The sequence below is a fragment of the Nymphalis io genome, chromosome 16 (genome assembly GCF_905147045.1).
Source record: "Nymphalis io chromosome 16, ilAglIoxx1.1, whole genome shotgun sequence".
Lineage (NCBI taxonomy): Eukaryota > Metazoa > Arthropoda > Insecta > Lepidoptera > Nymphalidae > Nymphalis > Nymphalis io.
The window spans coordinates 560,440-582,584 of record NC_065903.1 but is presented as its reverse complement, the minus strand read 5'-3'; the positions used below and the strand labels follow the sequence as shown (position 1 = coordinate 582,584).

At 33.5% G+C, this 22,145-nt stretch overlaps 4 protein-coding genes across 7 annotated transcripts; 2 read left to right on the top strand and 2 right to left on the bottom strand.

Annotated features, from left to right (window-relative positions):
- Positions 1-582: 582 nt before the first annotated feature.
- Positions 583-7,640, bottom strand: LOC126774512 (aprataxin and PNK-like factor). Of its 3 annotated transcripts, XM_050496074.1 has the most exons (11): positions 7,452-7,640; positions 7,177-7,248; positions 6,734-7,067; positions 5,967-6,247; positions 5,113-5,201; positions 4,359-4,560; positions 4,089-4,274; positions 3,911-4,009; positions 3,622-3,690; positions 3,450-3,525; positions 2,582-2,935 (listed from the first exon to the last, which is right to left on the bottom strand). In XM_050496074.1, the coding sequence occupies exons 1-11, from the start codon at positions 7,545-7,547 to the stop codon at positions 2,658-2,660; spliced, it is 1,782 nt and encodes a 593-aa protein (XP_050352031.1). In that variant the 5' UTR covers positions 7,548-7,640; the 3' UTR covers positions 2,582-2,657. The 3 variants fall into 3 exon arrangements, with proteins under 3 accessions (XP_050352032.1, XP_050352033.1, XP_050352031.1); XM_050496075.1 differs by lacking the exons at positions 2,582-2,935; positions 3,450-3,525; positions 3,622-3,690; ... (1 more) ...; positions 4,089-4,274; positions 4,359-4,560 and adding exons at positions 583-814; positions 1,304-1,467; XM_050496076.1 differs by lacking the exons at positions 2,582-2,935; positions 3,450-3,525; positions 3,622-3,690; ... (1 more) ...; positions 4,089-4,274; positions 4,359-4,560 and adding exons at positions 825-1,061; positions 1,304-1,467.
- Positions 7,641-8,021: 381 nt separating this feature from the next.
- Positions 8,022-13,397, top strand: LOC126774142 (oxysterol-binding protein-related protein 11). Its single transcript, XM_050495489.1, has 5 exons — positions 8,022-8,325; positions 9,765-9,926; positions 10,804-10,901; positions 11,189-11,267; positions 11,935-13,397. Exons 1-5 carry the CDS (start codon positions 8,140-8,142, stop codon positions 12,043-12,045), a joined length of 636 nt encoding a protein of 211 aa, XP_050351446.1. The 5' UTR covers positions 8,022-8,139; the 3' UTR covers positions 12,046-13,397.
- Positions 13,398-17,522: 4,125 nt separating this feature from the next.
- Positions 17,523-18,586, top strand: LOC126774278 (cytochrome c oxidase subunit 6B1-like). Its single transcript, XM_050495715.1, has 2 exons — positions 17,523-17,771; positions 18,119-18,586. The coding sequence occupies exons 1-2, from the start codon at positions 17,707-17,709 to the stop codon at positions 18,282-18,284; spliced, it is 231 nt and encodes a 76-aa protein (XP_050351672.1). The 5' UTR covers positions 17,523-17,706; the 3' UTR covers positions 18,285-18,586.
- Positions 18,587-18,833: 247 nt separating this feature from the next.
- Positions 18,834-22,024, bottom strand: LOC126774275 (cytochrome c oxidase subunit 6B1-like). 2 transcript variants are annotated; one of them, XM_050495714.1, is made up of 3 exons: positions 21,923-22,024; positions 19,489-19,572; positions 18,834-19,095 (listed from the first exon to the last, which is right to left on the bottom strand). In XM_050495714.1, the coding sequence occupies exons 2-3, from the start codon at positions 19,566-19,568 to the stop codon at positions 18,927-18,929; spliced, it is 249 nt and encodes an 82-aa protein (XP_050351671.1). In that variant the 5' UTR covers positions 19,569-19,572; positions 21,923-22,024; the 3' UTR covers positions 18,834-18,926. The 2 variants fall into 2 exon arrangements, with proteins under 2 accessions (XP_050351671.1, XP_050351670.1); XM_050495713.1 differs by lacking the exon at positions 21,923-22,024 and adding an exon at positions 19,703-21,896 and having other exon boundaries at positions 18,939-19,095.
- Between the last annotated feature and the right edge of the window lie 121 nt (positions 22,025-22,145).

Here is a 22,145-nt window from a genome sequence, read left to right as displayed (position 1 = left end):
AGTTCAGACATGGAAGTGTAACAAACAAACTCACTTTTCCATTTGTAATAAGGTTAAAACTACTTACATTTTATATTAAGAAAGAGAAGAGATTTCTATGTTCGGATGCTAATGAAAGGTCTGGGACTTTGAATTCCGTGTTACGAAGAGCCGTTTTGTATTTTTTTATATACTATAGGTCAGACTTTTTTATATATATCCTTGGTGGATGGGCATATGTGTCATCTATCAATATATTATATCCAATCAATATATGAAGATTGTCTTGTTATGAGAATTGGCCGTTTCTGCTTATGCACACGTGTATTCGTACCGTACTCTATAATAGAGCAGTTTATTTGTTAAACCAACAATTAACCCGGTGTAGTATATAAGATTTTATCTCTAGAAAATCTTAAAATTGTTTCTTATAATGCTCCAATACCTACAGTATAAGCGTACAATATAATTCGCTATTGTTGTTCAGCTTAGCAACCTTATATTTGTAATATTTCATTAATTAATTGTTATTTTGCAATTTATAACGAACATAAGTCCATTATTGTTACCTGAATAAAAGTAATGATTAATAAAGAAAATAAAAACAATAAAAAAAATACAATTTTATTGAATTAACTTTAAATATCTTCTGAATAATCAAGATTGTCAGGCTCCCACTCGTCTGATTCGTCCGTACCGAATGGATCAGGTTCAGTATCTGAGTCGCCATCACTCCAATTTTCCCTCTGAATTGTTCTACGAATCCTCTTTCCCGTCACAATATTTTGAACTGGCAACACATCGGGATTATTTTGCTTTTGTCTTTTCTTTTGACCTGTTAGACAATTTCTTCCCGTGAATAATAAAAAACCATTTATATAACGACATATTTATTTTTCAGGAACATAATCGTTAATATATATTACAAGTGCAACTTAGATATATATTCTGTGTTTAGAATTCGTAATCGTAATCGACGCTATCACCATCGGTGTCCTCTACTTCAAAATGATCATCGTAAAAATTTACTGTCTGTGCATTTATGATGAATACGTTGCCGCGTCGTTCGACGACTTGCACACCTAAAAAAGAAATGTATAAGAAAACACATTTCCCACGGCTGGTCAGTCTTGTTTTATGTCGCAGGGAGTTTTTGAATTATTGTATTACGTAGGCAGACTGACGTAGTAAATGGATCACGTGGTTATGCGGATCACCGTCGCCCATAGACGTCGGCATTGTAAGAAATATTAAACACCTAGGGAACTAAGATATGATGTCCCTCGTGCCTGTTGGGGTGGGAGGCCCCCAGTCGTGCTCGTACCTGCGCGGGGCGGCGGCAGCGTGCCGGGCGGGTGGTCGTGGCAGCGCCAGTGGCGCGCGTCTGCCTTGCGGCAGGCGGCGCCGTACGGACACTCGCCGCGCTCGCCCGCGCCCCAGTCCGCGTCGCGCGGGTGACTGAACTGCGCCAGGTGCTGCGGGTTCCGTCTGCGAACGAGGATTAACGCCATGAGCACCACCGTCGACTAGGATAATCATTTTTAATACATATATATTGCAGATCATTTTATTTACGATGAAGATGACGTTTACTTATAAATCTAAGCAAACAAGCTATTTATATTTTAAAATATGAAAATTACTCCCCTGCTGGGCCATTCGGCAAAACTCACTTTCGATCTCACTTCTGAATTTTCAATGAAAACTTTTTGGTATTCTGTAAAACGAATGAAATTACACGAGTGTAAGTGATACGACCGATACTTTCAGATGCGAATAGTTCCCTCAAAATCTCCCGCGAGGCATTTCAGGATTTTAGGTGCATAGACGGTACATTCGTTATAATATTAAGACCGCAACAATGATGAGATATTTCAGACGAAAAGGATTTCACGCAAAAAATGTTATATTGGTAATTGTATATGTGTGACCAACTCAATTTATTTACCGATTTAATATTAATCAATTGGTGGGAAGGCTTTGTGAGCCCGTCTGGGTAGGTACCACCCACACATCACATATTCTACTGTCAAAAAGCAAATACCTAGTATAGTTGTGTTCCGTTTTGAAGGGTGTGTGAGGCAGTGTAACTATAGGGACAAGGGACATACCGCCCAGTTCCATTAACGATGTAAAGGATTGTTAATATTTCTTATAGCCAATGTCTATGGGCAGTTGTGACCAAACAGTTTGCCCGTTTGCCAATCTGCCTACCCTATTTTATATAAATAGTAATGTTGATGTCGATTTGAATATATTTCATGTTGATACAAGATATGGAGGGGTGAATGTTAGGAATATGTCAAATTAGTAAAAAGTATTAAATTGTTTATGCTTTCATCTTAATATCTTTGATTAGTAAACTACTTAATAGTCACAAGGCTACGCGTGAGTAGGTTAGGAGTAGGAGGTTCTATGCAAGATATGCCTGTCATAATTAATATACTAAGTATCTTTATACTAAAGACTTGATGACAATTAATAAGTTATTTGTGTCATAGTAGAAACAAAACAAAATGATATCTCCCCACGGTGTGACCACATGCACAAGGGCCAATACTTATTAATTCATCTCACCGCGTACGGATTTAGGTTCTCCAATCTTTATGGACGGTTAAGAATGTAACCGAATTGCTAGTCTATTTTTATATAGTAAACAAAATAAACAAAGCATAAATTTAATTATTTTTAATTGATTCTGCCAGAGCCTTTAATCCTTCTCCCAGAGCTTTCAACCCCTCTCCGAGAGCTATATGTGCTTCTGCTTGAGCCTTGACACCCTCTGCCAGCACATTGTGAGTTCGAGCCATCTCTTCCATCACCTTGACAACTCTTCCTTCGTGTGCTATCCGCTGGTCTTCCAATTTCAAAAATTTATCGGCCATGCTGTTAAACTGAGAGTGTCGTTGCGATGGTGGTGATCTCCTGATTGAACGAAATGTGCGGCGCCTGGAAGCTTAAAAAAAAGAACTAACTATTGTATTGTGTATATTAACGAAACCAATTTATAAAACGTTATGTAGAACACATCGCTGGTTTACTGTGTGGGAGTATTGGTGTGTTTTAAATTATAAAAATCAATATCATATAATCAAACACAAATTTGTTATCTGTGCTACAATAACACATTGTGTAACCAGTGCACATAAGTCAACCAAAATCAGTAACAGTAACAGCCTATGAATGTCCCACTGCTGGGCTAAGGTCTCCTTTTTTTGCGGAGAAGGTTTAGACTTTATTCCACCACGCTGCTCCAATGCGGATTGATGGAATACAAATGTGGCAGAATTTCAGTGAAATTTGACACCTGCATTGTTTCCTCACGATGTTTTCCTTCACCGTCAAGCACGAGCACATGAAAATTCAGTGCTTGCTCGGATTCGAACCCACGATCATCGGTTAAGATTCACGCGTTCTAACCACTGGGCCATCTCGGATTTTTTTCAACCAAAATAATATAAAGCAATTACTCAGAGTTGCACTGGTATTGTCACCGTCTCTCACTGTTGTTGCATCTCCTGCTTGCCTTGGATGTTCGGGAGTTAGCTAAAAAAATTAAAGGTAAAATCAAAATAATTATACATTATTGAAGTGTACTCTTTGTCAAAACGCACTTTATCAAATCATAATTTATAATCTTACCTCTCTTTGCCGTGGATACTGGTTTACAGTGATGTTTGGATTTACATATGTGCCAACATTCATATTGTCCTAAAAACAGTCTTGGATTATAGTTTTGTGCTGACATTAATACTTAAAATAGACATTATTATGAAAAAAATCTAATTGATTACTACATATTTTTAAAGAACAATAAATTAATTAAAAACGAGATTCTATACAAATATCAAAGATTTTATTTATACTAAATGTAGATGTAGGTGGACAATCCAATTTATACTCAATATAGATAAATTAGTGTATTGCTTACCAAAGGAAGAGCATTCACATTAATGTAAGGAGCACTTGAGCCAGGCTGGTCAACTATTTTCTCCGAATGGTGACTGGCTGAAAATAATTGTATTGGCTCCTGCGAAATTATAATGATTGATGAAAATACCTACCTACTTATATATTTCAAGGAAAATATGAAACGGAAGCATACTAACATCAAAAACTTGCAACGGCAGGTGTTCATCGCCATTTGCAAATCCAGGAGCACTCATTAGTGCCAATATCCTTTCTTCAATTTCTGATAACTCAGGAATATCTTCAGCTGCACCACCAGTCCTAAGTCTGGCAGCATTACGTGCAACAGCTTTTCTTTTTACGGCGCTTTTTTTATCAGACCAGTACTAAGCAAGAAAAAAAAGTAACAGCTTATTCTACATTTGTTATTATTTAAAAAATATTATTTTCGTCTTATAAATACTCAATACCTTTATCCATTTTTTACTAGATTTTATTGAGCCCCCAATGGTATTATTTAAGAGGGTGGTAATTTTGTCCCATTCTTTCAAAGCTCTAGCTCTAGCGTTAGGGTTTCTCAGAAATCCTTTTGCCAGGCTAGGTCTCTCCTCTAAAAAAGTTACTAAAGCCTCTACTTGGGTCGATGATGGGTGGGAAACACGTTCGATTGGACTGAAATAACATTACAGAAAAAAATTAAAAAACTTATTATTGTAAGTAAATATTATATATTACCAGGCAAATAACAAAGAAGTATATAAAATAGGTACTTACTACATGTTCAGGGATTCTTTATAAAGTTTATAGCTAGTATCTTTACAAAAAAAAATATGAATCTGAATGGTATCAAATTCAAATTTTCAACCAACAATAATTGACTTTATGTGTAGAGATTGACACGTTGATAACACTCTTTTTTTGTAAACAAAATTTTGTGCAGAAACACTCTCATATTCAGACAAACGACAGTAAAATAAGATCTTGTGACACACACAAAATGTAGTTTTTTTAATATACAATCGAAAATTTAATTTAAAAACCGGTATCACGGGTGGTTGCACTATCGTCTCGCATCACATTTATCACTTCACGTGAAATGACGTACTGTTACAGAATACCAATCGTTCTATTTAGATGAGTTGCGAAGTGAGTTCGAATATGAAAATGAATTACAGAATCGGTCTTTTGTAACCTTTTACCTTTTAAATTATGAAAATTACACACCTGTAACAATTAACACCATATATACATCTTTCTCTCTGTCTATTTGGCTTATCTCTTGAAGCAGCATCATCGTTTACATTACCACCAGCCTACAAGAAGAAAAATCATTAGAATTAAGAAATTATAACAAATCTTTCATGGTCAAAGAGCGGAAATGCCCTAGTGTTCAAGCAGCAGGAATATTTTGATACTGGTATGCAATTTATTATTTGTTATCATCGTTTATAATAGAGGCTATGTAGATATAGTATTAGATTACTATCAAAGATAACAATAATTAAATGTTTAAAGTTATAATCAATCAAGGTGTATTTTTGTAATTTCTTGTGTTTGCCAATTAGCACAGGCATTTTTAATTATAGTTAGCCTCGACAATTTTAAGCAAGTGACTATTAAAAAAACAATTTATGTACCAGGCCATTTATCAACTATTTATAGTATGACATATATTTACCAACAACAAACAATCTATAAAAAATATAGTACCTTTCTTAAATAAAAACTAAATCTTTTGCTAAATTTAAAAAAGTAGGAGAGAAATGCTTTTGCACAAAAAAATATAGTTAAAAGGGATTATGGATGATAGCACACCTTGGGAATTAAATTCTGGCCTAATTACAAGATATAATGAAAAAAAAACCAGCTGTATTTATTTTGCCTGTTCTTCTCAGGTCAGGGTATTTCTTTCCAAACCAGTGGCAGTTCTAATTTGATGAGCAAAAAGTACATGTAATGGTTCTATTTTGAATAAAGTATTTTGATTTGTTTTAACATGTAGTTAATTAACAAGATGTAAGCAAAGCTGCCTTGAAACTGCTAATTCTGATGAAGAAAATTGTCAAAACCATTATTACCGCTGTATCACTTGGTCCTGGTCTCACATCATCAGGTTCTACTTTCACTACAACATTCACTGTTTTAAATTTTTTCACATCATAACTGTCTGGACTGTGTGATCGTTTGATTGATGGACTTTTTTCACTTGACTCATCACCATTTTCCGTTTTTTCTTCATCAGAATGATTTTGGAGTGAATTTGACGAGTTAGGCTCAGTGTCTTTAGGTTGGACTGGCTTATTATTATTTGATACTGGCTTATTTTGATTTACTTGTATAGTATCATCATTATGCATACCTTAAATGAAAAAATTCTTATTATTTGCCAAAATATATTAGGTTGCTCTCATTTATGATTCTATGAAAGCTATTAGTAATTATTCTGTATATTTATTATTATTGCTTCTGGGTCGAAAAGTGAGTGAGGCAGTGTAATTAAAAGCTCAATTCACATATCAATAATTCTTAAGGTTTATATTTATTACTGCTAGTTTCTTTTGGCAATTTTTTTTTATACTATAGGTAGGCGGACGAGCATATGGGCCACCTGGCTCATTCACCCTTCAAGCCGCAACACAACAATACCAAGTACTGCTATTTTGCAATAAAATATCTAATGAGTGGGTGGTACATACCCAGATGAACTTGCACAAAAAAAATTGACCTAAGCCCAGAATTAAGCTATCACCAACCTTATTACCAAAGTTAATTAAAATCCTCACATTTTATCAAGAGAGCCAACTCTATCCACAACTTATATACTTCAATTTAAGCAAGTACTTACTTAACAAGGAAGGTGATTCTGGTCTGCTACTGTTGTTATAAGTGTCATCATTATTAATGTTAGATGCATGCAACCCATCAACCTTAATTTTATTTGAATTTAATGTATGGCTGTCGCTAGGGACAGCATCTGCTAGGGAATATTCTTCTGTATTTTTTTCTGAATCACTTCTACCAAAATCCTCACCCTCTGGGCAATAGATGATTTCATACCAAAAATCATCAGGCAAGAGACCAAATCGATCTCCATTATTTAGTATTTTAGATGATCCTAGTTGTAAAATTTCTGTTCCTTTTGAATCCTTTAGTTTAAAAAAGCAAGGATTTAGGTGCAACTAAAAAAAAGCGAATGTTTATTATGTCTTATAACATATATAATACCAAAGTTTTGTAATTCGTTCAATAAATAATAATTGCCTAAAATATATTTAGCTATATTCTTACCGCTTTTATAGTAACTGTAGAATCGTCTATTAACAATTCTCCATGTTCACGCGATATACGTTTATCATTGCACTGTAACACACAGATTGATTTCTGATTACTCCAATTTTGCAATACATAAAATAATCATGACAATAAATGTCCAGAAGTATTTAATAAATAAATACTTTTAGATATTAGATGTGATAATATTGTTTACATTGCTGATAGTCGAGATGTGCAAAACTTATATTACTTATAAATTTACATCAGAAATTAAATACAATATGACTCACATCTAGAAGTTTTCCTCTTCCAATAATGTGTTCACCATGCCCTAATTGAATTTTTGTGCAATTAGAGGCATCAACTCTTACTAACTTTATAGTCATTTTATGACTTATATTTTTGAGTTATACTTATAAGTTTAAATATCTAGCAATTTAAACTTGTTAACATCAAGTGTCAACAATAACAAAGTGTGACAAAAATAACTCTATATTTTCGAATTTGACAACTAATTGTCAAACTATGAAAAGCGTTAAAAGTCAAGTTTCAAAGCCTAGAAGAAGAAAAAACAAGGATTACGTTTAAAAACTAAAATTACAATTACAATTATTACGAGGCTGTTTAATATGATAAAAATGTAGTCATTTCTTTACTTTTCTATACAATCACATATTTATATTATATCTTTGATATTTTTTTCCATATTGTAATTGACAAACGTAACACATAATTTGCTACAAAAATATACATTCAATTTTATTATCATAGTCATGTAGTTTTCGATATTATTAATGGTCATTGTATAGAAATTAAAATATTTCTGGGCTATTGATAGGTAGGTTTATCAAAGTATCATGTTGTCCAACTTGTCGATTTGTCATTTTGTCAATAATTCAATACTCAGCAATTTATTTATTCTATGTAAATATAAAATAATGACACTACTCAGAAAAATAAAATAACATTACACAAATCATGATTAAAACAACAAGCTTAGGGTCAAATCGTCCACTCTCTGGTCAGCTATACAAATACACAAATGTTGTAAAAGGATGGCAGCAGAGATGGTTTGCAGTGGATCCAGAAACTGGGGTGTTGTCGTACTATTTATTTGATGGCCCCGGAGACACCGTTCAACCGGGTCAGCCGGCAAGAGGAGAGGTAACACACAATATATTGATGTAGTGATTAGTTTAGAGAAATATTACAATACCTTATTATAGATGATAAACTTATACAATTCAATATAAAAATTTTAATATCGTCAATGGAATATGTAGATATTTTATTTCAAAAATCAAGATGTATCATATTATGTATGTTATAGTTTTTATTTTTCAACCGATAACTATACCTGTAAGATTTCATTTAGAATAGCGAAACCATTTATTTTGGGTTGGCTTTAGAAATCGCATCCCGATTTTGTGTGGGAAATGTTGTGGAGGGTTACGGGGGGAGGTATACAACCCCCCTGTGCAACTACCCCCCCTGCAGAAACCCATGGTTACCGAGATATTCATGATTAAAGTTTTGAAATTTAGTCACCTCCGAATTATTATTTCCTATAATTTTTAGGAAATATTAATTTTTTTTTTTTCTACCAACCCGCATTGGAGCAGCGTGGTGGAATAAGCTCCAAACCTTCTCCTCAAAAAGAGGAGAGGAGGCCTTTAGCCCAGCAGTGGGACATTCACAGGCTGTTACGGATTACGGTTACGGATAATTTTTAGACTGAAATAGTGTCAAATTAAAGGGTAAGGGGGGCTAACCCCCCTTCCCTTATTAATTGATATTAATACCTACTCTGCCTTAGATTAGTGAATATTGGCCAATTCGGTTCTGGCCAAAAGTAACCTAACCTATATTATATATTTTCTGTATGATTGTAAGTCTCTTTGTAGAAGAATCTTTTTAATACTCCCCACTGGGACTCAATACAGTGTATGAGTCTTTTTGACACCTAACTAAGATTATTCTTATTTATTGAGTAGTAAACTACTACTATACACATTTGTGTATATATATATAGTTTGAGAAAATGTACTCCAGCATAATAAGGATATGAAAAACTGGGATGCTCATCACTTGTAAATGGCACTATCTCATTTGAGCATAATCAAAATACCAATTCATATGTATACATTGAACTAATAGAATAAAGTAGTCTTGCCTTGTAGCATTGCCCTTAATGTAATTCCGTAACAGCCTGTGAATGTCCCACTGCTGGGCTAAAGGCCTCCTCTCCTCTTTTTGAGGAGAAGATTTTTAATGTAATTATAAAGATCATTTTTAAGATTCTCACTAAGATCAACACACAGTCAGTTTATGAAATTGGATTAACACAACAACTAAATTATTAGATGAATATTACACTCTCCTCTTCTGCCTAGAGTTTTCCCGGCCTAGTAATGCCAGGGTCCGCTTAATTAGATGAAAATTATAAATACGAAAAAATATTGTTTGTAAAAACATGATTATGGAGGCATAATAAATATGATGTGGATTGTGAGAGTGGGCACTGTTGCTTTATTATATACATTATATAGATGTTTTATTCATGCAGTATTAATTTTTTTATGAAAGGATATAAAAATTCTCAGGCTCACCTAGCCGCTGCAGTAATATGTCCAAGTGATGAAGACTCTAAAACATTTACTATAAACTGTGCATCTGGTGATATGTTAAAACTGAGAGCTACAGATGCCCGTGCCAGACAAGAATGGGTCAATGGACTGAGAGCCATAGCAGAGATACATACTAAGGTATTTATAATAGTAATATTTGTTTATTTATTTTATTTATTTATTTATTTATTTATTTATTTTAAGGACCACTAGTAGCTACTACATGTTTTAATGACAAATGTAAAACAATTTAGTGAAAATAGCTAACATGTGAAGCTTTTTAAAGTAGCCACAACAATTACAATATTTGTTTTAAAAATACATTAACACATAATTATAGCAACATGAGTAGAAAGATTAAAAAAAAAAAAAAAAAAAGTCCAAATTGGTACAAATTAAAGATCATAAAAAAATAAACATGCACTTAATAAAATTAAAATTAATAACACAAATAGTTTGAAATTGATATAGGTACAAATTAAAATTAAATAATTCATTAAATTCATGCAAAGTTTACGTTACAAAAAAATTACTAAAAATATACTAATTAATACAAAATAAAATAAAATTAAGATAACATTATTTATTATTTATTTATTTATTTATTATTTATTTGCATCTCTCAACAATTCTAGCGCCCGTTTACGATAAATCATGGCAGTTTGTTACTTAAAATATGTCCTGGCTTGTACTTTTTAATTTGCTGTTGGACAAATAAGTCATCAGATGGTAAGTTTTTACCATAAAAGCATTACCAACCACAGGATCTAAGATGTTATTTGATTGTATGATTTTGATTTTTGTTATATCGCTTGTACATGTAAATACAATGATATTATAATAATACAGCAACAAAGTATGTTGTAGTATATAGGGGCGGCGGAGAGGGGCATGACGGTATGAGAGAGTGTCATTCTTGAGCATTGCTGTGTTGTGCATATAAGTCGGTATTACGCTCAAGGTGCGCCAATAGATAGTTCAAAATTTAAACCATATTGGTTTATAATATTTTCAGGCAATGGGAGCAAATCCACCTTTGCAACCTCGAGAGCAGCTCGCTGTTCACGACGCAATGGCGTCAGCTCGGCAACAGTTACAAGCTACTGAACTAAGGTTAATAAAATGGTACATTAATTCACCACTTCTAATTTCTCAATCTCAAGAGAGACTAGCCAACTGTGCAGGAGATGTTACAATGCACAACTCGAGGACTGTAATATTATATTCGGAATCGAACTTGCGGCCTTTACATTGCCAGATAAAGCGTAAACCATTGCGCTTCTAGTTTTTTTATTTAAAGATAATAATAATTACTGTGAGGGTAATTTTTCCATTTTGTACAAAATGTGCGGCTAAGTTAAGTGTTCCTCCTGTAATAAAACTAAATAATATTTTTATAGCGATGCAGCATTGGCTAGATGTATAGAGTCTGCCGATTCTCCCTTTCCTCATACGGATCCAGATTTACTTCTTCTAAAGGTATGCATATAGATTTACACACATATATATTATGTGCTACACGCTGTTTAAATCCATTTAATTCAGTGTGTAGTAATTATGAAAACACAAATCACTGTTGCACTTTAATCATATTGTACAAATCATATAATTATCTTTACCACATATTTAACAAAGTTAAATAATATCTGTGGCAACATTGATATAATAATATGCTCCGTTTTGTGTGTCGTGAATTCCACGTATGTATGTCTTTGGCGAGTCGTTGACAGCGGTGGGGTGCCAGCCGCCCGGGGCGGACTTTGACGATCGACAAAATTAAGTTATTAGCGCATTTAATATATTATATAATAATAATATACTTGTCGTCCATGCCGCTCCCACTACCTTACGAAGATAAAACTACATCGATTAAATTGCTTATTTAATTAAATTCATGTATTTTTTTAATGCTTTCTGAAATATTTTGTAAAATTTTAACGAAAAACTCTTATGGCGGGGAATGGCGGGAAAATGCTAATAAGAACATTAATGTTATATATTTGTTTTCAATTAAATTAAAAGCGTAAGAATTTTGTGTAATATTTCAGAAAGCACTCGTACTATTATTTGATCATATATTTATAGTATTTTTTTGTTATAAATGTGAAGTCAATGAAAAGTGAATAATAAAAGGGTATATTTAAAGGCGACTTCGGCAGCCAGCATGCAGTGCTTGCTGCAGTGCCTGGGCATCTTGCTCCGGCAGCAGCAGTACGCGACACTCAGCATTTCCAAAAACTCTAACAGTGACCATTAGCCCTATTTATATGTAATCTATTCCAAATGAAGGATGAAAAAAGGAAACAAATCTTTGATATACACTATGCGTATTCCTACCGATTTGACAATTATATTTCTCTTATATTTTGTACTACAAACAATTCTATAGTATTTATATTATACTACTAAACTTATCCACACAAATTCACTTCAACTTCACTTTTCACAAGTTTTGATTACATGTTTACGCCATTTTTTTCCCAAAATTTATTGGTACAAATAAAATTGAAAATTAATATATCAAGGATATTTGTAATATGAATGGTGTACCGATGAATTTTAATGACAAAAGTAATTGTATTTCAAGTGAAATTACATTATATTATTTTTACTTTAAAGTTTTAGTTTTATTAATTTATAATACTTGATAATTTAAAAAAAAATGTAACAAAAACATAGGAAAACATAAAAGCTACTTTATATTGTTATCTAACTGAAAAAAAACATTAAATGTATAAAATAATAAATGGTGGAAATATTTTTTTTATTTGTATATATTTTGTTATTAAGTATAACGCAAGATAAGATATCTATCGTAAATTAATTTGTATTTTGTGCACTGGTTAATTGACTATTCGGGTGTTAACAAATAGCGTTAATTAATGTAAGAGAAAAACATAATTAATTACTATATCATTCATCAAACAATCCATGCGGTACTATTATTATTATTATTCATATGACTAGCAACACTGTAATAAATTAAAGTCAAAATCCTTTTTTCATCTTTTATATTGGCAGCAACTATAGTTGAATTACAATTGAATTTTATTTATATATCAATAATTGTTAACCATAGCTAAACTTATCTGATTTAAATAATCCTAGCTTTATAAAATACTTCTTTATTTTTTATTAAATTGTAAATAAAGATAATTTTATTATTATCATTATGTAGCGTTCTCAAATGATTTCATTTTGTAAATTTTATCGTTTAAGACATAAGAATGTATATTACATTTACGTATATCGGATTTTTGCTCGAAAAATGTATATTTTTTTATATTAGATAGGTTGAAATTAATTTCATATTTTTGTATCTGTATTTGCTTCTTAATTTTTGTAAAATGAAAAAATGTTTAAATTTTAAATGGTTTCATTAGTATATGATTAGTTTTTAAATGGCATCTGTGATTATAAACAGTTATGCGCTACAATATCTCCTGGCTAGTCTCCGTTCAAAATGGCTGCCGTGACTAAAATCGTTCAAGACATCATGAATTTTTAAATGTATAAGAACGCAAATATTAAAAATATATCGATTTTTTTATTTAAGGTCCTGATTGTCAGTAAAAAAAATCATCTAGAAATATATATCATTATTTCTTGTTTCAGTGTTTTTTTATTAACCTAAATTATTGATTATCTTTATCATAAAACGTTTAATAAGCAATAAAGGATAGGAAAAATTAAGAAACGACAATTTTATTGTTATAATATTAAATGGCAATTGATCGTGATACGTATATTTGAACGGTATAAAAGTATTTGTGCTGCAGCGCCTGGCGAGTTACAACAGAGTGGAGAATATAAAAACCTTTTCCATAAAATCTATTTTAACATATAAATACGGAAGTAACTCTGTCTGTTATGCTGGCAAGGCTAATCCAATCCACTTAGGGCATCGAGCCCGGGTTTTCCCGGTTCTGAGGATTACAAAAAAACCCGGGTTTGATTTTTAAAACTCGGGTTTTTTTTTTAAACTTTTGTTTTTGTTATTTATTAAGTTTAAGCCACTTCGAATGCAATAATAAGTAAATGGAATAAAAACACGCTTTGACAAATTATTATTTATTACTTAAAAAGTAGCTTCGTTGCTACGTTCCTACCAACAAAACAAGCCATGCAAGTTAAATGGAACGCGCGCGTCCATCTCAGGACATGAATGGGGTGAAGTGTGGAGCAGTGAAGAGGGGAGGTTCGCAACATAATTCTCAAAGACTGATAAAAGGAAGCTAGAAATAATCAACGAGATAAAAATTATACTGTCAGATGAAAAGAAGTTTTCGATATCATTCGATGAATGGACATCCAATAAAAATAGAAGGGCTCACTTTACATTCACCAAATTTTGCAAGGGATAGCAGTTTTCGAAATCTAGGTCTCATACGCATTCACGGGTTCAATGAATGCAGACTCATGCGTACAATTGAATGAGGCCAAGTTGGACGAATTTGGGGTATCTCTAACAAATGACATCGTCGCTTAAACTACAGACGGTTGCAGCCTAATGGTTGCATTAGGGAAGTCCCTTAAGTCATTCCATCAGCTATGCATCGCTCATACCGTTCAGCTGGCAATTGTGGACGTTATGTACAAACGCAATGCCGGCTTCGAGGAAAACGTCGCTCAGCTTACCGAACTTGACGAGGATGAAGATTTGCCTTTATCGGTATTGGCTCAAAGACAGCAAACTGTAGAATTTAATGACGACACGAATTCTACAGATAATGACGAAGATGGTGTTGAATTTAATAATGAATCCTCGTTTATGGAGTCTTTCAGCTCACAGTCTTTTAGATAGAACGATCTGCTATCAAAAGTACGGAAAGTGGTAAAAATCTTCAAGAATTCTCCGACAAAAAACGATGACATCCTTCAAAAACATGTCAGAGCTGATTTTGGACAGGAGTACTCCCTGCTGTTAGATGGGAAAACGCGCTGGAGTAGCATTTCTGCCATGTTAGGTCGGTTTCTGAAATTGAAAATATCTATTACAAAAGCTTTAATTGATTTAAAAACAGACATTGCATTTACTGATGATGACTTGAGAAATATAGATGAGATCCATAAAATATTGGATGTTATTAAACCTGTCGTCGAAGCGCTATGTCGACGCGATGCAACATTACTTACAGCTGATGTTTCCCTAAAATTTGCATTGAAGAAAATGGATGAAATGAAGACACCACTAAGTAACAAAATAGCATTTGCATTGAGCAAACGATACGCAAAAAGAAGACTAACTCAAGCAGCAACACTACAGTACTTGACTAAACCGGGTAAATATTTTGACAACATTCAAAATGAAGATAAAATTGTTTTTTATCGGTCTACAGGTGATGAAATGTTGGATCAGCTTGTCCATCAAACGATTTGCTTACTACTGTGAGGGTAGAAATGGCACTCTTCGAGAATGGCGGATGGAGGGCGTTACCTATCTCTGGTATATGAACATTTAAAAACTATTCCACCTACTAGCGTCGAGCCGGAGCGTATATTTTCTTCGGCTGAAATTGTCTGCAATAGATTGCGTTTGTCTTTGAGTGACAAAATTTAGGATGCCCTAATTTTTTACGTTCATTTTACATAAGTAAGAAGAAATTCTAATAATTCAGTTCTGATTTCTGTTATTTTTATGTTACGTTACGATATATCCAAAATGGTATTAGTTATTATTTTATATAATCTCTTTTTTTCTAATGTGGTCAGATGGTCAGAGGGTATGTCTTAACTATGTTGTTTAAATAATGTGTCAAATGCATAACTACTTTTTACTTAGTATTTTAGTTAATTAGATAAAGAACTGATTATTAACCAAACGACTGCAATTTAAATTATATTAGAATAATAGAATAGAAGACTAGAACTATTCGTTACTTAATTGTTAATGCAAAGAAGAGTTTTATTAATGTTAAAATTATTTGTGATACTACAAAAATGTCTTTTGAAGATATTATTTTTATTAGCTTTTAAATACAATAAGTGAATGTTACCAAAATAATTCATTTAATGTTAAAACTAATCTCTGCGAGTCTGTGATTTAAAAAAGACTAGATTACTTACTAAGTTTTAAAATATTCTGAAGAAAAAATAAATCGTTATCACTTTTTTAAACATCAAAACTGTTTTTGTAATTTGTAAAGTACTGTTTCATTTATTTAAATTCTTCCTTATCCTTTATATTTTGTACTCATTGTAGGAAATCGATATATAAACACTGATTAGTGTATTTAAAAAAAATACAATAAAAAGATCGAAATGCTCGAAAAAACCGGTCTACCCGGGTTTTAATTACTCTTAGACCCGAAAACCCGGGTTTTCAAAATTGAACCGAGTTTCGATACCCTAAATCCACTGGTATGAAGCAAGCCTGAACCCCATCGAAGGACGCTTTAAATATATATATAAAGCGTCATATATTTATATTTTTTATTTATAGTATAGATAGGCGGACGAGCATATGGGCCACCTCATGGTAAGTGGTTACCAACTCCCATAGACATTGGCATTGTAAGAAATGTTAACCATCGCTTACTTCAACTCACAAGGCACATAACTAGGATGTTATGTGCCTTGTGCCTCACTCACCCTTTAAACCGGAACACACCAATAACGAGTGCTGCTGTTTTGCGGTAGAATATCTGATGAATGGGTGGTACCTACCCAGACGAGCTTGCATAAAGCCCTACCACCAGTAGTTATATCTAATACCTGCCCAATGACACACCACCGCCGGCGAAAACTACTAATAAATACATATGCGCCAATTTTCATGGTGATTGGTTAAACTATTTTGGTAGTCCATCCATTTGTTAGCTCGTAGCGATTTTTTTCACCATATTTACAATTACTGACTAAATGAGCTATAAACAAGATTATTTTAATTTATTTTAATCATAAATTTTATTTTTACCAAAGAGGCAGTGCAAAATACACCCATATTTTAATTGTAAAGACAATTAACAATTGATTAATTGTTATTTCACCACGCTGCTTCAATGCGGGTTGGTGGAATATAAATGTGGCAGAATTTCAGTAAAATTAAACACATACAGGTTTCCTCACGATGTTTTCCTTCACCGTCAAGCACGAGATGAATTATAAACACAAATTAAGCAGATAAAAATTCAGTGGTGCTTGCCCGGGTTTGATCCCACGATCATTAGTTAAGATTTACGCGTTCTTACCACTGGGCCATCTCGGCAATTGTAGTTTTAGCAATTAAAAATTATTCAATTGTGATACATAATTACATAATTTTATGAATTTAAATACCAACCAATTTACGAGTTGATTTTTACAATCGTACAAGATCAACGAATCAGTTTTACAACTAGAATCTACAAAAAGGTTGGTTATTTTTGTAGGTTCAATTTAACTTAACTTAAAAAGATAAGAAACCTTAGAAATAACAATAAAACAGATACAACCTTCAGCTGCAGAGCTAAGCTCTGACACAGAAATCAATATTTTCTTGGAACCGAGCCTAAACATCTGCATTATGACGATCGACGGCATGTTTTAGAAAACAAAAAGAAGGCTCAACTTAAGAGTTATTTTTAATTTCCGTAGTTATACTTTTAATATATTATAAGTATATTATAAGTTATAGAGGCAGGTAGGTACTATCGTCGATAAAAACGAATTCTACAAACGAAACTAATAGGAGTATAATCTTACATTTTTTTACGATTATAATCAAATAAATAATACAGTGGACAAGTTTATATTTGTAGTGATGATGAGTTACGCAAAATATAAAAAAAGGTTTTATTCTCATTAAGTTGTCCTTATATTGGCCATGTAGACATATTTTTAATAGTCATTTTACAATTATTTTCGTGTAAGTTTTTTTACGACCGCATATTTTTTATAAAATCATTTTTAATTAAAATTACTTTTAACTTATCACAAAATGTGTGACGAAGAATTTAGAACATTACGCATGGATCCCCGGTACCCGTTTCAAAATCAAACTAAGTTAATACATATATTTTATTCATATTCGAACAATTATCATCAGCTCGTTCTTATTCCATCTATTTAGCATTGGTTTCCCGATACCATACGTGTTATGTAGAGTGCTTACATATCTGATTGCAAAAAGTACTTTTTAATTTATGGTAATACGACGTGCGTTTTTAAATTAGTTAACTAAATGTATTTAATTTGTTCAGCTGGAAACGCACAACACGGCGGTTAATTCATGTTTATCTTAATTAATATACTTAGGTACATCTGCATAAGTATGAGTAAGTTATTTGTTCTTTTAAAATAAGGACAATACAATTTTTTTGTCTTTTTAACTAATAAGTGAAACATTTTAGGGCGTGTTACGACAACTATTGCGACTTTTACAAGTGCACTCGATTGTTGGGCGAAGTTGATGACTGTCAAATATTCAAGAGATATTTTCAGACCATTTGCCCCAACTTTTGGATAGAGAACTGGGACGAATTGAGAAAGAAGGGAGCCTTCCCTGGACCAATTTAATTACTAATTAAATATGTTTTTGCTTTTCACAAATTGTTTTATTGAACTCATTTATCTACTAAACTACATATTCCTATAATCTCCTCTACATGTATATCTATACTCCTATTTACATGTTTATCTTACGCATTATCGAGAAGATTGTTATCTCTATAATTTCGACACAATTATATATATGATTATAATAATAATAATATCCTGGGACATTATTCACACATGGCCATCTGATCACAAATTAAGCAGTACCTGTACTATGGAAACCAGACAACTGATATACTATTTTTCTTTTGTAAATACATACTATACAGACTCAGGACAAAAATACATGTTCATACACACAAATGTCTGTCCTGGGTGGGAATCGAACCCACAATCTTTGGCGTGAATGGCCATAGAGTAGATACTTATCTATCAACCACGCCAACTGGCTCGTCGATTATGATAGTTGGTTTTCTAATTACACATTTCTTTTTACAGTGTATATAATTTACATTATATCTTTAAAACAAAATAGCAACAACACATTCTTTAAAATCAAACATCAAAAAGTTTAACTGTAACTCATTTAATCTAGATCACGCAGCCTAAGGGAAATTAAAAATATAAATTAATGTGACTGAACCGCTTTAGTACAGTCTAGAATTATATTCTGCCCGGGAAAGTGCCCTCGGCGCGTTGTCCGTCCCACTTCTCGACCCATTCATTTGGGCAGAGGGATCGGTACACGCGCTTGAAGTAATTGCAGGGCTCGTACTTCTCTCCGCGGACTTTCTGGCAACGGTAGAAGTCGAGGTAGCTTTGATAGCAGTGCCTGTAATAATAAAAAAAAACTTACATATAAACCAAATAAAACCTTTAATAAATAACAACCATATTTAAACATTTATATGTTTATTGTTGAGTTTTTTGTCACTATGCAATAAAATAATTATAATTAATAAATATATGCATAAAAAGTTATTAATTATATAAAAAATATATATATATATATTTTTACCAGCATATTTATTATTATATAAAATGAAATATTTTTAATGCATTGCAATACATACATGTTCAATTGAGTTAGTTTATATAAATAAATTTAATTATGTATAATATGTAATAGATATAAGAGATTTTGCTCCGATTTTGACTTACTGGTACATGAATTGAGGTCTGAATGATTTCTTCTTTCCTTTTTAATAAGAATTAAAATTTTTACCTTGTTTGATTCTGGTTAGGGAACCGCGGATCGAATGGTGCGGTTTTGATGTCGGCTGCTGTTTTGATCATTTCAGGCATTTTACTGCAACGAAAGAACAAACAAATCATTCCCATAATCCTTTATTGGAAACATTTCTTCATATTAAAATATACTAAGGGAATAAACAAACATGATTACATTATTCGTGATAAAATAAAAAAATTATAATAACATTTATAAACTGTACGAATGCAGTATTGGTGATAAGCTATTTATTTGACCAGTGGCCTTGTCTTTCGTTCTTCTTCACACGATGTTTCTCTATACTTCTTCACTTCCTGCATGTAAAGAGACCATGCATCCTTGGGCGTATTATCTACAGTTTGTTCATCTATTGCCTTTGCTTTCTTAACTAATCCAGTTTTCAGTACTCGTCCACCCCGTCTCTTGCCAATAAAAGGCAGGATGGGTTTCTTAATAACTGGTTTTACTTCTACAACTTCAGTTTTCTTAGTCTCTTCTTGCATTTTTTTAAACATTTCTAGAAAACTCCCGTCATTCTTTATAGGGATTGGTATTGCTTTGGATTTTGAACTTGAGGGTGCATGTAAAATTTGTTCTGGTGTTGGCAAAAGCTCAGCAAAATTGGGGCCTTCCAAATCAGGTGGATCACCATATTGTACATCATCTACAGTCGTAGACTCTACAGCTCCAGGTGGAGGCCTTACTTCTTTTGGCGGAGTTTTAAATCTTTCTGCCTTTTCTTGTCTACTCCTATGCATCTTCCAAAATCTTTTTCTATCCGCTACTGTAAATTGCCCTCGACATTCATCTTCGCTCGGAGACGCACTGCGACTACGGCTATGCGATCGAGAGCTGCGAGATTTCGATCCTTTTGCACTTCTTGACCTCCTACTTCTAAATCGTGAATTGGAATGGTGGCGTAAAGGCGATCTTCCTTTACTCAGTGATCTATCTCTTGATCGACTGTTATTACGAGATCCGTGTTTAGAAATTGATTTGCGTTTAAGGCGTCTTTTAGCATCTGATCTTGAAGAAGATGATCGACTTGAAGACGACGATCTACTTCGCCGTAATTTCGGGGTACAAGATCGTTTATGTTTAGCCTTAGGAGTTACTGATCGAGAACGGGATCGAGAGGTAGAACTCGAAGATGAATGATTCCTAGCGTAGCAACGAGGTGGGGTAACAGAGCTGTCTTTTGCTTTTCTAGGTGGTGTCAAAGATTGACGCTCACGATATTTATTTTTTCTATGTGGGGAACGTTCCGATTTCTTATTGGTTTTGGGTGAAGATTTTGAAGACTTTTTATGAGGTTTTGGAGAAGCAGAACTCTTTCTCGGTGGAGTATAAATATCTCTTAGGCGTCGTTCTTTAGATTTTGACCGTTTCTGATGAGATCTTCTATTACTTTTTGATTCTTTTTCGAGACTAGAAGACCTACTTTTCAATCGTTCTTCATTGTCATAAGATCTATTGCGAGAATGCGATGCTCTGCCTTTTAATTGTGGTGTATGAGATCGATCGACCCTTTCATTAGCAGACTTCTTATAAGATCTGCCAGAGCCTGATGACTGTGATGATTCTGATTGTCTCCGATGTTTAGTTTTGTTAGAAGGCGATCTCGAATATGATCTGGATCTGTAACTCGATCGGTCACTAGATGAATACTTAGAATGTTTTTGATTTGAGGCACTTCTGGACTTACGCCTTCTGTTTTCCTCGTAACTACTTTCCCTTTTCTTAGAGTATTCTCGTTCTTTCCTATCATATGGTGAAACACTCCTTGATTTGGATCTATACACTGTACGATGGCGATCGTAATCGCGAGATCCGTGAGTAGATCGCGACCGTTCACGGGTTCCGTCGTAGTTGCCGGGCTGCTGTGGGGGATACGCATTCCTAGAACTATCATAGTAGCCAGCGTCAGGTCTCTGATAATACGTGGAATCGTAATTATAACCGTAACCGGGGGCACTGTAGCCTTGGTAGTCGTACTGAGGCGGCCCGTACTGACTGTAGCTGACCCCCGTCCAGGGATCGGTGGTGGGTATGGGCGCGGCGTGTGGAGCCGCGCGCTGCGGCGCGTAGTCCGCCTCGGCGCCCGGAGGACCGCCGTCCCACGCGCCCACCTCGCCACGATACGAGGACATACTTATACGAGCCTCTTCGCATAACCTGCGGCAGTTTGTAGGTATGCACACACCTACAAACAGAACAACTTTTTGGTGTAGACAACAATTCTATGTTCCCCGTTCGTGATATCGCTCGCACAACGTTAGTCATGTTTCGTTGTAAATAATTTGTGATGAGAAACAATAAATTACGTAATATGCGTCCGTATTTGCAGATTCTGATTTGATAAGGCATGCGTAACAAATAAAGCGTAATAAATAAAAGAAATAAGAAATACCTGACTTTTCATGCTCACCTTTTGGCTTATTTCAAATTATATTTTCTTCCAAATTACTCAATAGAAAATGGCAGCGAACACATTCGCTTCCCAAATGTCATTGACAATGTAGAACCAAGAATGGATAAAGTATTCAAAGATAAGTAACCCTCTAATGCGGATAAGTGAGAACGAACAGTTAATTAAAAAAAAAACAGGCCGAACTTTTAATGACGCCGAGTATATATTGGTCGAATTAAAA